Raw genomic sequence first — 15,786 nt, 5'->3', positions numbered from 1 at the left:
CATGCCGCAGACATGTAGCATGATGTTCCACACGGTCACATTATCCTGACACCAGGCTGACCGGTCCTAACACTAACCTCTTAATGCTGAGCGCCAATCGGGGTAGCTGTCAGTACCATTTTTGTAAGTCTTTGGTATGACTAGGCTGGGGATCGAACCCTCGACCTTCCGCATCCGAGGCGGACGCTCGGGTATGGTGTTAGTAGTTGGTGTCATCTTACATAAGGTGGTAGGTCAACATTGGAAAACTGCTCCACGATCTCGAGTAAAGTATAAGAAATTTATAGTAACTTTAAATGAAAATATCTCAGAAACTTCCACTCTGCTTTTATTCAATTTTATACTTGTCTTTCATTTAGCTTAATATAATAAGTCGGTAATATTGTGTATTTTCCGATGCATATGGAAAACTTTTCTTAAGGAAATGAGCGTGGGAAGTGCTTAGAACAAGGTTAGGAAAGATCCAGTATGCAAGACTGCATCTTTCTGTATTACAGCATTTATTTCAAGCACAGAATAAGTAGAAAACCTAATTTTCATTTGTTGTTGTTAAACCATTGCAGTGAAAAACTTTTCAAGACTGAAACATCAGGTAACTAATATCCCTTTAAATCCGAATTTAGTTTCTGGCCAGGAATTAGTCCGCCTTGGATTCAGTGAGTTATAACACATTAAACCGAAAACCTTCTACTCTGAAAACCGAAAAGAAATTATTGATCCAAATGTCAATTTTACAATATAAACCCCATAAAACAGAAATGTACAGGGTTTTGGCAAGACTTTGGTCTTCAAAGCCATGCCGAGAAAATAAAACCCAACAAAAAAAAAACCGAGATAAAATGAACCTCCTATTATCGTATATATATATATATATATATATATATATATATATATATATATATATATATATATATATATATATATATATATATTCACCGTTATAAATCTGACAAACTATTGATGTATCGGTAGATATACCTTTTTAAGTGTCTGACTGCTATTGACGTATTGTCACGATATATATCAACATTTACTTGTATATGAAAGGATTCTTCTAACTGCAACGTAAATACACAGAACCTAATAATTGAAGACCCTCAAAACCCGAAAATTGGTTCTGGTCCCTAAAAGATTTCGGTCTTTAAAAGTTTCAGCATATCTTCTGTCGCACAAATATGAAAACTCCACAGCTACCTAAGAAGCAGACTATGTACTTAACATAGAACAAAACCATATGAATCAGGCAGTCTTAAAGTTGACTTGAAAGAATAATTGTAAAGTTCTAATTCTGATACAAATAAAACAAATATAGAGCGGCTTTATGTGCAGTAAGTTATTGTTAAACGAATATGATGTCCTTTATCCCCAAGGAAATCCTCCACTTTCTTTCTTTGCTTCCCGCCCCGGTGTTACGACATACTGTCGTAGTTCTGGTGTAACCGCCATTGAATACTTTAAATTTGCGGCTTGGGAGGACTCATAGTCCGGTGCACTATACCGCCTGACTTTCGCCATTCCTGACTTTGCTCGCGTCGGGGTGACAGTGATGAATAAAAGACGGTCAGTAAATTCGACCATCTCTCCCTCGTACTTAAGTATCCCTTCAGTGAGTTCCCGCACCCCTGAGACTATCTCAGAGTCACTCATTATCTCTATTTGAGGCGGGAATTTCCCTCTCAGCATTGAAAACCACTTCCGTTTTGGCATGAGCACTGGCAAGGCCTCGATTTCCCATTGGACATCTAGATTACACGAATGAAGATCTTTAATTATGTCCGTATATGGAGTTTCGTTGTTCTCCAATCTCTCTTTTGCATTCCTAAAAATGGGGAGCGTGTTGACGTTGCTGGGTCTATGTACAATAAGCAAACGGCTATCTTTGCTCATGCATTTCATCATATTTTCGTACAACTCTGTCGGGTTTTGAAAATATCTAATGGCGTCTTTAAGAATAATCTTGTCGAAAATCTGTCGTTTTTCTGGCTTCAGCAAAGCCTGGGACCGGAAATACTCTTCTGCTCCAACATGTGCAATACGAATCGAGAGCATCTTTTGTGTATCTGTTTCAACGTAACTATAGTGTCCGGGAATAATGGTAAGTACCGGCTCTATTAAGCAGAAACGCTCTTTCAGTTTGTCCGCAATACTTCCTTTTACGTCACCTACATAGCAAAATCTGTCCATTGTTTCCAAATCCAGGTATTTGTGAATGAATTCAAATAATTTGTCTTCATATTCTTCTCCAAAGCAGTACATATCGATGTCCGGAAACTTCGGTAGAATAAATTTATGTTGGTAACTCTCAGATATTACTGAAAAGGGTCGAGGAGACTCGGGTCCGAGAAATGAGTAAGCCATTTTTCAACAAGCTACAACCACACTGGAAAATATGAAAAATAAGATATATTTTATTAGCGAGCCAATTACAACATAGTTCTTCTAAAAAAAAAAGACACATTAACCAATGCATTTGCAACAGTTTATTTTTCACTTAGTTTATTTAAGGTAATATGATAAAATTGTTGCCTGTTTTGACGTTATGAGATGAATCGTCAACATAGGCTGATCATTTTGAGAAGGGGCCGTTACATGAGGATTGAGAAATGGTAGACATTTTATTCTGAGGTGCAAAACACCTTTTTTTTTAAAAAAAAATAATTGCAAGCACAACCGTTGCATTTTAACAAAACAAGAACGTAATTATTAATCCAAATATTCACGGTAATGCCGGATACATCTATTTTCAGATGACAGTAAATAGCATTGGCCCAGTTCTTGAGAGTGCGGTGGGGATATGATAAGTACGGTTAATCGTATGTTTACATTTGTTAAAAATCCAGAGTTGCACGGGTATCCGGGAAAAAACAATGCAATAACGTGTGTCATTGAAGGATGTATGAAGAGATATAGTCCAACAGAATTTGAAAAATGCAGCATACGTAGAATGGCACGTGCTTTAATCCTAATTAATAACAGAATGCGTTGTAGAAGTCGGATGTAGAAGAAGTGACTAGAACCAATTCAATAGCTTGCCTTTGCTAACTCCCAATGCCTTGTGTTATATACCTTTTATCTCCGCCCACACCTGAGCCTACCACCTGCCTGGAGAGTGACTCCGGTGCCAAAAACCTAAAACCCATCACAGACCCTACCACCACAGCCATTTTCCCAATGTGGTTTACACTGTGTTATTAGGTACAGTGAATGGATGGACGAACATTCGAAGGGTATACGATATCCCCAACCCTGACAAGTGGGAACTAATTTAACCCTTTAATAAGGTATTTGAAAATAATATGACTTGTATTACTAAAGCATTAAATCCGGAATAGTATAATAATAATAGTTTTCCATCTGTTTTAGACAATTATGTTCCCATGGTCCTAAATATTATTATATTACAATTATTCCATCTGATTTACAAAATCTCATACTTCCGCATCACCTCTTCGCCTTATCAGTAACGTAAATCGTAACATAGCCAACATTTTAATATAATTTGAGGAATACGTTAATACCCAACAACAGTTTTTTTCAGAATTTCAGTTTTCCATTTCAGAATTACAGACGACACCTTCATGTATATGGTCATAAATAAGATCCCTAGTTGTTGTTTGGCCACAGTTGTGTTTTCTGGTGTAATAAATTCAACATTATTACAACTGTGTTTTCTGGTGTAATAAACTGAACATTATTACTCCTTATTTCGCGGTGTAATAAACGTAACATCATTATTCCTTATTTCCCGGTGTAATAACTCAACATAATTACTCCTTAGTTCCCTGTGTAATCAACTCAACATAATTACTCCTTCTTTCCCGGTGTAATAAACTCAACAGTATTACTCCTTCTTTCCCGGTGTAATAAACTCAACGTTATTACTCCTTATTTCACGGTGTAATAAACTCAACATAATTACTCATTATTTCTCAATGTAATGATTTCCACAAAATTATTCCTTTTTTCCCCCGGTGTAATTAATTAAACATATGTACTCGTTGTTTCCTGGTGATTTTAACCAAAAGTATGGGAAACTACAGCTCTCTGTGTGTGTGTGTGTGTGTGTGTGTGTGTGTGTGTGTGTGACTTGGATTTTTAATGTAGCTTTAACAATTTTTCAGTTATATCGCTACGATGTATGCAGTGTGGCAGTTTATACTGATGTCTAGCACTGGTGCATCGTGCCGCAGACGTGTAACATGATGTCTCACCAGTCACACTATCCTGACACCAAGCCGACCAGTCCTAACACTAACCTCATAATGCTGAGCGCCAAGCGAGTCAGCTGTTTAGTACCTTATGAGGTGCCGTAGCGGAAAAAAGCTGGTCCAATCAGAATGTTGCCGTCGAAATTTTAATGTCACCTGTCCAGAATTCCAATTTCACTTGTTGTATCAAAAATGCTTGTCCCTGAAGTTCCATTTTCTAGGTCGGGATTTTAGATTGTACCTGTTGAATTGAACAATAGTGGTCGAAAGTTATATTTTCTATGTCGATGTTTTAGATTGTGTCGTTTGAATTACACGGCGATGGTTGAAATTTAAATGTAACAGGATGAGAATTCCTAATTTACGTATTGGTTCACTGAGTTATGTTGAAAGTTACATTTCATATGTTGAGTATTTAGATTTCATCTGTTGAATTACACAGCGCTGATTGAAAATTATAAGTCGATTGTTGAGTTTTTATATTGTATCTTCTGAATTACACGGCGGGTGTAGACATTTTAATGTCATATGTCGAGAGTTTCAAATTAACATGTTGAATCACATTGATGGTGCTGAAAGTTCCATTTCATATGTTGAGTTTTTAGATTGTATCTGTTGAATTACACCGGTGATTGGACATTTTATTGTGCTTGTCAGAATTGTTATTTTTATATGGTTAAATGATTTGTTGATGTTAAAAGTATCGTTACAGAATGTCCACTTTAACAAGTCAAAATAATATCGAGTATTAAGATACATTATTCGTGTATTCATTTATAATGCGCCATTACATTTCGTGCATTTACAGTTTGAAAGTTATCATTCACAGGTCGAGAATTACTATGAATTTCTTCGCTAGAGGTCGCTCTCGTGAACGGACCGCATTATTTTTAAATAAGGAGACTGCTTCTCGTTACTGTGAAATTTAAGAGATGAAATCTAAATACTCTCCGTATGAAATGGAACTTTCATCACAAACAGTTACATTCAACGTGTGAATTAGGAATTCTCGACATATTACTTTGAAATTTCAACTACCGCTGTGTAATTCAAAACATACACTGTAACAGGAAATAGAACTTTAAACCACCACTGTAAAATTCAACATATAAAATCTAAAATCTCGATCTAGAAAATAGAACTTTAAGGAAATGCAATTTGATCCAACATGTATTATTGGATTTCTCGACAAACGACATCGAAATGTCTACTGCAACTTTGTCATTAGACCAGCTTTTGTCCACTACGGCGCCTCATAGTACCTTTCTCAGTCTGTGTGAAAGAGGTCAATCAACACAACACAGGTCAGTACGTATACACAAGGGTGGTATTACTATCTGTACATGTTAACATGGGTGGCATTAGAGACTTAGCATACAAGTACGCCTGCACATGGGTGACATTACATACTACACGGGCCAATATATGTGCATAAGATTGACATTAAATCGTACACTGGTCAGAACGTGTTCACATCGGTGACATTACACACTACACGGGTCAGTACGTGTTTACATTGGTGGGATTACATACTGCACAGGCGAGTAGGTGTGCACACCAGTGTCATTAAATCTTACACGGGTCAGTACGTGTTCAAATGGGTGACTTACTACAATGGTCAGTACGTGTTCACATTGGTGGAATTACATACTTCACAGATCAGTACGTGTGCACATCAGTGGCAATACATACTACACAGATCAGTACGTGTGCACGTGGATGGCTCTACATACTACACAGGCCAGTATGTGTGTATATGGATGGCATTACATACTGGACCCCTCCGATGGCCTTGTAGTTAGAGCTTCCGCCTCGGATGCGGGAGATCGCGGGTCCGAACCCCGGCCAAGGCATACCAAAGACTTATTAAAATGGGCACAGCTGCCTCTCTAGGCACTCAGCATTAATAGGTTAGTGTTGGGACTGGTCGGTATAGTGTCAGGATAATGTGACTGTGTGAGACATCATGCATGTTTGAAGCATGCTGCCAATTCAAAACCGCACTACTAACTGCCACACTGCAGACATCGTATTTAGGCCACATTAAAAATCGCATTACATACTGCGCCTTATTTTCTATACAAATTCGTTTACATGGGCACATTTTTATCACATGACATGAAAACAGCATAGAGATATGTCGTCACCTTAAATCTGCCCCGCTTTCACAAGTGCTTCAGAACATAAATTACTAAAATTACTCACCCTCCAAATTACTTATGACTGTACTGGTTTTAGATGCAGCTATGATATCGATCGAGATTTTCACTATTACATGTAGCTATGATAGATCCAGATTTCCGCCATTACATGCAGCTATGATATAGATCGAGATTTCCACTATTACATGTAACTATGATAGATTGAGATTTCCACTATTACATGTAGCTATGATAGATCGAGGTTTCCACTGTTACATCTAACTACGATAGATCGAATATTATACCATTAAAGTTAAACTCTGATGTGTATTGTGTCCACGTCCATTTTAAATACCGATTTCACTTGTTCACGAAGGTTACCTCACTCATATACTTGTTTACGAATAATTGTTATACCGATACCCACATGTACATCTTTGTTATACCGATACATATATATGCACGATTTATACAGTATATACGTCCCGATCATAAAAGTAACACCTTAGAGGCTTAGACTAACCCAGGGTTACTTAAATGCATTTTCAAAGTAGATGGACTCCCTTACAGTGCCCCATGAACCCGAGTTGGACTAATTTTGAAATTTGGCACATGAGAACAACGAACAAATTCATGTTGCTATTTATATTCGTTTTTGCTACGTTCCTGTTGGTTATAGTTTGTTCCGGTTCCCTTATGAGAGAGAGAGAGAGAGAGAGACAGACAGACAGACAGACAGACAGAGACAGAGAGAACTCACCGAAGGAATTCTTCTTAGGCTTTTCTAGATTTTGTGATAGTATACACAAGAAAAGTATGCATGTTCCTACAGAATACTAGTGTAACCAATACAGAGTAACGTAAGACTTCCCTTTAAGTTGATCAATTAGAGACTTGCCTTACTGTGGTTGCCACTTGCAACTCATTGATTGTATTGTGTTTACAAAGCAGTGCAATGATAATAAATATCAGTTCGAAAATTAGGTCCACACGCGATATACACTGTGCGGAAATGGAAAAGTAATAAATACTGCAGCTACGCCTGAGAAATCATATAAAAGTACGAGTATATTGCTACAAACGGCTTCTTTAGCTGGCCTATGCAACTAACTGGCGGCAATGCAAAAGCTACCAAAGACGTCGACCATTTAAGAGATCGAAATAAACAGTACATTATATTTTACTGTAACTTGTATTTATACTCTAGATAAAGGCGTGACTCATTTCAGTCGCACATGCATGGACGTCTCGCCATTTCCATTGACATTTTAGACTTTAAAAGTATCGTCTTCCTGATCCTTTAAGAACATTACTACATTACATTTTAAGTTTTGCTTCATTGACACGGGTTCGTGAATCTGTACTAACCTGTACTTTAATAATATTTAAAATTTAAGGTTCATTTAAAATATTTAATATGTACTTTTGTAATATTTAATATGTAAGGCTAATTTGAAGCATTTAAATATGAAAATTTCATTTAAAACATTTTAATAGATAAGGTTGATTTTAAACATTGAATATTTAAGGCACATATTTAAAGCATGATAAAGGAATACATCCTCATAAACATTAGACTTTAATTTCATATATTCAGGCCACTGTGATCTATACGTCAAACTAGGCAGGCCAGTAGTCTCGGATTAGGCTAATGTGGGTATGTGAGAAAGCTTGCCAGTAGCTTCTCATGGGTCGGTGGTTCTTTCCCGGGTTCTTCCTCGACCATTAATACTGGCCGCCGTGTATAGCCTATCGGTACTGAAAAATGGTGTTAAACCCTACAACAATAACGAGCTTGAGACTCGAACTCACGCAGAGGTGAGATGGTAGTGATCAGGAACGCTTAGTGCTTTAGACTACTCGGCCACTCGGGAAGAAGACTGGCCGGCATAAGAATATCAAAGACTTATAAAAATGGTACTAAAAGCTGCCTCGCTTGGCGCTCAGCATTAAAAAGTTAGTGTTAGGACTGGTTGGCCTGGTGTCAGGATAATGTGACTGGGTGGGACATCATGCTACATGTCTGCGGCATTATGCCCCAGTGCTAGACATCACTATAAACTGCCACACTACATACATCGTAGTGATATGACTGAATTTTTTTTAAAGCTAAGTTTAAAAAATCCAAATCACATCACACACACACACACCACTGTAAAAAGAATGTTTTTTTTTCTGCCATTAGTATGAAAAAAATAAAATCACCATGGCTGGTTAAGGAGTGTAATATTTGGCGAACAGTGTAGACTGGCAAATAATACAGGAATACAAATTTCCAGATAAGAGATTTCGGCTGAAATAAGTGCTTGTTTCAAGTTGAATTTTATTATCGAGAGATTTGCTGGTAACGTGGCATTAATCCGTGACCTAAAATCACAATAACCCAGATAAGACACCAAGCGATTATATCGGATTATCCTCGTTGCTAAAGCCTTATGCACATGAGGTTTGAACTAGTTAATTATATAGGTGTTGCATTATATTATACTAAAGGTTACGTTATCTAGCGAACAATTTTATTCAATTTGACAATGTACCTGAATATATGTCAAAACTGCATTTCGTTTCTTAATGTAATTTTATCACATGTTCATTCACCTTACAAACTCGGACCTCTCTCTCTCTCTCTCTCTCTCTCTCTCACACACACACACACACAAACACACACACACACTATTAAATCAGACTACAGATGCATGCTACGTGTTTAGTTGATTCAAAGAATGCGTATTTCGACTTTGTAAGTGAAAATGAATTTTCTCAAGAAATAAAATGCTAAAGCCTGGCCGTCTATACAACAAAAACTTTGAGACATTATTTTAACGATTTGCTTTTCTAAACTTTATCTTTTACTGTCTACAACTGTAACATAATTTAAGCAACTTGACGTTTGAATTTTTCTCATTAAGACTGCATGCTTGGAATTTTTTTAAAGTCTCTCATCGAAGGAGTTCTTACCAAATCAATAAAGGGGCTTCGTTTGTGGGTACTTGCTCCGACCATATTGTCATTCGTAACTATATTTGTGAAGGTCCATTAAAAATACTTGATTAAATACGTCACAGTTAAAATCGAACGTTCCTATAAAACTTTCCTTGTTCTCTGAACATTGAATATTTAGAGCAGTTCACGTGCAATTCAAAACCAGGTATGCGTATATTGAACCCATTCAACATAAACGGTAACTTGATCAATGTATTTCATGACTATACTATTTTACATGTACATTTGCACTTCACTAGACAGAACTCAAGTTGCATTACATTTCTTCTCATACCGTAAACGTTTTGATGGGATTTAAATGTCATTCTGGTTACGTTAAAAATCTTCAGTAGTTTTTTTTTGTTGTATTTGTGGTTTTTTTTGTTTTTTTTGTGTTTTTTTTGGCTGAATAAAAACCCTACCGTCGTAAGTTAACTTTTAACTTTTGCAACATTAGGTCAGACTACATTCAGGCACAATCAACACATCCAATAACAACTGGGGGCCCCGAGTGGCCGAGTGGTCTAAAGCGCTCTCCGTTACGGATCACTGCCATCTCACCTCTGTCTGCGTAGGTTCGAGTCTCGGATTCAGCCAATGTTGGTATGTGAGAAAGCTTGCCAGTAGCTTCTCTTGGGTCGGTGGTTCTTTATGGGGTTTTCCCGGGTTCTTTCTCCACCGTTAATACTGGCCGGCATGTATAGCCTATCGTGTGCTGAAAATGGCGTTAAACCCTACAGCAGCAACAACCAATAATAACTAAGCTATCAATGTCCAGCCGAACAGAATGTATGCATTTATTTATATTCGGGAACGCATTATAGATCTGTTTGTATCCCCCAGATTAGGTCTATAAATCAACACTTCACTAGGGGCCCCGAGTGGCCGAGTGGTCTAAAGCGCTCACCGTTACGGATCACTGCCATCTCAACTCTGTCTGAGTGAGTTCGAGTCTCAGGCTCGGCTAACGTGGTTACGTGAGAAAGCCTGCCAGTAAATTCTCGTGGGTCGGTGGTTCTTCCCGGGTTTTCCAGGGTTCTTCCTCCACCAATTATACTAGTGCCATGTATAGCCTATCTTGTGCTGAAAATGGCGTTAAACAACAACAACAACAACAACAGCCCTTCACTCATGATGATGTTGGTTTTCGGGTGAGGGGCTGATATCACCTATTCATTAAAAGCTGCAATTATCTGCATTCAAATTTGGCAGCACACATCGATGTACATTTTATACACTTACTGGTATTTCTCGTGGCAATGCAGCTACGGTCGGCTGTAGAGTTCTTTTGGTGACATGTACATTATTTTTCCGGAGCATATAATATGTTTGTTGACTTGTAAATTCACCTGGAATAGCACAACCAACTGTCATGTGGCCATTTTAAATTTCGCGCTTGATGTGGCTGTTACCAATTACCGGTATGTTGTTGTTGCTGTTGTAGGGTTTAACCCCATTTTTCAGCACACGATAGGCTATACATGCCGGCCAGTATTAATGGTGGAGTTAGAATCCGGGAAAACCCCAGAAAGAACTACCGACCCAAGAGAAGCTACTGGCAAGCTTTCTCACATACCCACATTGGCTGAATCCGAGACTCGAACCCACGCAGACAGAGGTGAGATGGCAGTGATCCGTAACGGAGAGCGCTTTAGACCACTCGGCCACTCGGGGCCCCTGTTCTGGAAAGATTTGCATGCAGCAAAATTGCACATTTTAATGAACAGGTCACATCAGACCCACATATCGTCCATCAGTATCAACACAGATGGGGGGGGGGGTAGTTGATTTATCGGACTACCCCCAGATAAACGCATAGACATGTTTACATGAACACTTTGAGTCCGATTCATGCAAGCATGCAGCTTATTTATAGCTACCATAGCAACTCAGCTTGCACAAAAATATTTTTTTCCAACCGTAAGTTTTGAGAGAACACGAGAATATTACATGAATTGTGAAAAGTGTGATTTTAGATGCGTAATCACGGTTCACGAGGACGTACCTCTATATGAGAATGTAGTAAACGCAATCTCGCTGGTTTATTTTTGGCTTGGCTAGTGACAGGCGACTAAAACTGGCTTTACATTCTAATGTATGTATGTATGTATGTATGTATGTACGTACGTACGTACGTACGTACGAATGTATGTGTGTGTTTGTGTGTTGTTTACATATAACTCTGATTTGCACACACTAGCTAATAACATGAGAACTTTCCATTTTGTTTACTGAAATGGGTACAAATTTGGAATACAAAGGTAAGTTACAGCTGTCCAAGAGGGACACCAACGTTGCCTTATTATCACTCTGCCACGAGTAGTGTATAAATTCTCCATTTATAAAAAGCCAGTCAGCATGTGTGATCTACAGTATTTTATTCATAATTTACTCTCTAAGATATCAGAAAATCTTACCTTCATTGATCACTTGTCTTCCTTAACTAGTTTACCCTATTCTGTTTTCAGTGAAACTAGCGCAAGGATTAGACACAAGTCCTTAATTATTAGTTCAAAACATGGTAACGAAAACTTGACAACTATCAGCTGATATCATTGTACCAGTACACTTTAGAAAGACATTCTAGCAACGAAAACGACGACCGTTCAACTCTAGGTCGAAATCGATATACCAGTACACATTAAAAAGACAACCGAGAAATCATTATCCAGTTGTGAATAGGTTACATTATAAACCAAAGTATGAGTAACCCAGAATAAAAAAAAAAAGCAATCGATATGACCAAATCGCTCGAGAGTTGATTAAATTCAATTCACAAATGATAACTGATTAAGCAAAAACTTTGAAATGAAATAAGCTACTGCTATTACATGCATGAAGGAAAATTATTTCTTGATGACAAGGCAACCGATCTACGTTAAGTGCAACACACGATGTAACTTACGGTGTTCTCGGGTTCAACCTGTACCGGCCCCATTCATATCATTGTGTAGTCTCCAGGATAAAATTACGTCCTGCACTTCTATAAAATAAAGAATGTCTTTAAAGAGAAATTTCCTTCTAATAACTGGCTGATGTTAAGTTGGTTTTGTTCGAATGCTATTCAGTTCCGAAGCAAGTTAGAGTACTTCATCTTGCCCACGAACACAGCTGATCCAATCCCGGGCAGTTTTGCAAGCCAAGGGAGACAATACGTTCCTCGCCTGTGTGGAGATTTCCTCTTTTTCATGAGTCCCTATGAAGATAAATACGTCATCAATAAAAAAAATTAACAGTCTCCAACATCTAAATTAAAGAGTTCTGTTTTATCAAACATGCTGGAAAGAGAAACTTTGATTGGCTTATTTTAACAGCGTAAAAGGTCATGTCGGGTCACAATGCTTAGAAGATTTTTTATGTCGCTGTCACTGATTGATTCAAATTGCCTATGATTATTGATGAGAAACGAGGAAATCTTGGTACCTACAGCCACTGGGAATAAAGAAGCGTGGCAGATTATCTCCCATGGCTTAAGACGATGAATGGTAGGAAGAGAAAACACAACTTTAAGATCATTAGTCAGGCACTCTAACCGCTGAGTCAGCGCAGCTCCTATGTTGATTAATCGCCTCTAACTACATTTAGAAAATCATATTGGTCTATTCTACAGCTGTCTCTCTTATATCCGGGAAAGCGTATAGGGTCCACTCTACGTCCGTCTCTTACTATATCCGGGAAAGCGTGTAGGGTACAGTCTACGTCCGTCTCTTACTACATCCGGGAAAGCGTATAGGGTCCGCTCTACGTCCGTCTCTTACTACATCCGGGAAACCGTATAGGGTCCACTCTACGTCCGTCTCTTGCTACATCCGGGAAAGCGTATAGGGTCCACTCTACGTCCGTCTCTTACTACATCTGGGAAAGCGTATAGGTTCCACTCTACGTCCGTCTCTTACTACATCTGGGAAAGCGTATAGGGTCCACTCTACGTCCGTCTCTTACGACATCCGGGACAGCGTATAGGGTCCACCCTACATCCGTCTCTTACTACATTTGAGAGAGTGTATAGGGTTTATTCTACTTCCAGGAAGGCGTATAGAGTCTATTCTACATCCGGGAAGGCGTAAAGAGTATTCTACATCCGCCTATTTCTATATTCGCTAAAGGGGCAGGGGCCAGTTTTTATATACAAATGTAATGCCACAATCAGCGACCTAGTATAAAACTTAAAAAATAAAAATCAAATACACAAGTGATGTCAAAAAGGTCCATATTTTTTGGATACCTATATTATAACAAAGCATAAGAATTGTATCCACTTGACCAAAGAAGTCAATGGCAGTTCATAGCAGAAGCTTATGCACCCCAATCCATAATCTCTACCTGCAATTTTCATGTCCGAATGTCATTTTTGACACCATGTGATTCTCACAGTGCAAACACATGCCCTTTTCTAGATGACAATTCTGGAAAACAGTGTGTACTTAAGAGGCTAATGCAACTGACAATAGTTGTCATCCAAGCCGTTTTTGAGATATTCTGCTTCCCCAAACCCACGTGTCTACTGCTATGGGAGGCTAGCTCTTCTTCCTGGCCAACTATTGGTATTTCACTATCAACATACTGCAGAGTAACTAAAGTGTACATGCCTGACAACACAAGCCCGGAACACCTAGTTCACAAATATATTCATAACTTTACATAGTAAACAATAATAGCTGAAAAAGTCACAACACAGCTTTAAGTTAAGAAATTTGCCAGGGCCAATTTACAAAACAGACGCTGCCACCTAATAAGTATAAGCTCTATTCCATATCCGTTTCTTACTGCACACGGGAAGGCGTGTAGAGTATATTCTACATCCGTTTCTTAATGCACACCGGAAGGCGTATATAGTCATTCTACATCTGTTTCTTTCTACATCCGGGAAGGCTCATAGTATTCTACTCTAAGTCAGCATCTTACTACATCCTTGAAGGCATATCGGGTCTATTTTACACCGCGATCTCGGGAGTTATTCTAAGGTCAATCATTTCAGGAAAACTATTTCCTACCATACAAAGTTCTGTTCGGTCGACGATACCCAGAGTGGTGCACAATATAAATATATATGGAAATTAAGATTAATCCAAAGAAAATAAGAGAAAAATGGTTACACTGAAGATAAATATGGTTACAGTATAAATACAGACAGATGAAGTTAAACTACAAATAAATATCCTTGAAATATAGAAGAAAGAAACTATCATGTTGCTGTGTATATATATGTATTGAGTATTTGACTACTGGTACATGACTGTAGATTCAAATTTTAGATAGAGCTATAAGTAAGTTTTAACTAGATTTAAACTTGGCCCTGATAATGACCCTGCTTATAAGTCTGGGGTAATTTTCTGCTTGGATAGTTGAGTATTGCGACATAGTTCAGGTGGGTTATATTTTGACATAAGTCACGTATTGTGAAATAAGTCATATGATGAATGGTGACATAGGTTCGTAAGAGAGTCGTGGAGTTGTATATGAAGAAAGTATTTAACAACTGTTCATATTTGCTAATTCATATTCTTGCTCTTGTCTTAATATCATTCCGCAGATGGTGTATTTATTATTATGATTAGATTTAAGTTGAGAGGAATCATTTATTTAAATTATTCATTGGAATTACAAAGTGCTGATATGACTCTCTGAATAAAGGAACAATTTGTTATTATTATGAATTAATTCAAAAACATTCTGGGCAATGCCAATGTGATATATTTAACAATGTTGGCACTTCAGTACATTCAAGGATATTGATGTATCAGTACATTCAGGACCCTGAATTTATTCAGAACACTGTTCTTTTGGACATGTGATGGAACGTTGAGGATTATTTAGGATTTAATTCATAAAACTTTAAGTTCCTCTTAAAGTTTCATTTTATAACTTGTGTTATGTATATTAGATTTAATTTAGATTTGATTTCATTTAATTGTTTGTTTGTTAGCTTTATTTCTTTTATTCCATTACATATTAAAGTAATGTAATTTTGTTTACTTGAATTTAATATTTTCCAGAAATTAGTTTGACCTGTCTGTTTTCTGTAAACATCTATTATTGGAGCTTTGTATCTTAATGCTGACTTAGTTCCTGGCTTTGATTCAGAGCTGGAGTAAACAACTTTTAATTATTTTTTAAAAATTCATTCGAGGCTGACCGGATGTACGTGATGCTAAGCATTAGAAGCTTCAATCGTGTTCTAGAAAGTGATCACGTGACTCTTATACGGGTATCTATTTTGCGTCTTACTTAGACTGTACAATCGTTTTCTTGAAATGAATTATCCAATTGGGCTTCAAAATACTTCGACGTCAAGGTGGTGCTTTTTTTCTGTTCTGACCAGTTACTTTAATTTTTCTTCAAATTATTTGGATAGTAAGAGATTAATTGTTTTCCCTAGGAATATTTAAGTGCTCATACAGAATTCATGGACAAAGACATTTATTGAAATTTTATTCGCAATTGAAACACCGGAA

General features: G+C 37.6%; 1 protein-coding gene across 5 annotated transcripts; it reads right to left on the bottom strand.

The window, feature by feature from the left end:
• Nucleotides 1–310: 310 nt before the first annotated feature.
• LOC149783619 (uncharacterized) lies at nucleotides 311–12,525 on the bottom strand. Of its 5 annotated transcripts, none has more exons than XM_089931871.1 (2): nucleotides 12,237–12,525; nucleotides 311–2,380 (listed from the first exon to the last, which is right to left on the bottom strand). In XM_089931871.1, exon 2 carries the CDS (start codon nucleotides 2,356–2,358, stop codon nucleotides 1,360–1,362), a length of 999 nt encoding a protein of 332 aa, XP_089787997.1. In that variant the 5' UTR covers nucleotides 2,359–2,380; nucleotides 12,237–12,525; the 3' UTR covers nucleotides 311–1,359. The 5 variants fall into 5 exon arrangements, with proteins under 5 accessions (XP_089787997.1, XP_089787998.1, XP_089787996.1 ...); XM_089931872.1 differs by lacking the exon at nucleotides 12,237–12,525 and adding an exon at nucleotides 11,749–11,920; XM_089931870.1 differs by lacking the exon at nucleotides 12,237–12,525 and adding an exon at nucleotides 7,110–7,275.
• Nucleotides 12,526–15,786: the final 3,261 nt, after the last annotated feature.

Source organism: Sinohyriopsis cumingii, chromosome 14, assembly GCF_028554795.1.
Source record: "Sinohyriopsis cumingii isolate HCF-2022 chromosome 14, ASM2855479v2, whole genome shotgun sequence".
Lineage (NCBI taxonomy): Eukaryota > Metazoa > Mollusca > Bivalvia > Unionida > Unionidae > Sinohyriopsis > Sinohyriopsis cumingii.
The sequence above is the reverse complement of the archived record's forward strand: the minus strand, read 5'-3'. Positions and strand labels throughout refer to the sequence as shown.

Bases quoted from the DNA above. Each gene is read 5' to 3' on its own strand.
- LOC149783619 (XM_089931871.1), bottom strand. From the start codon at position 2,358: ATGGCTTACTCATTTCTCGGACCCGAGTCTCCTCGACCCTTTTCAGTA.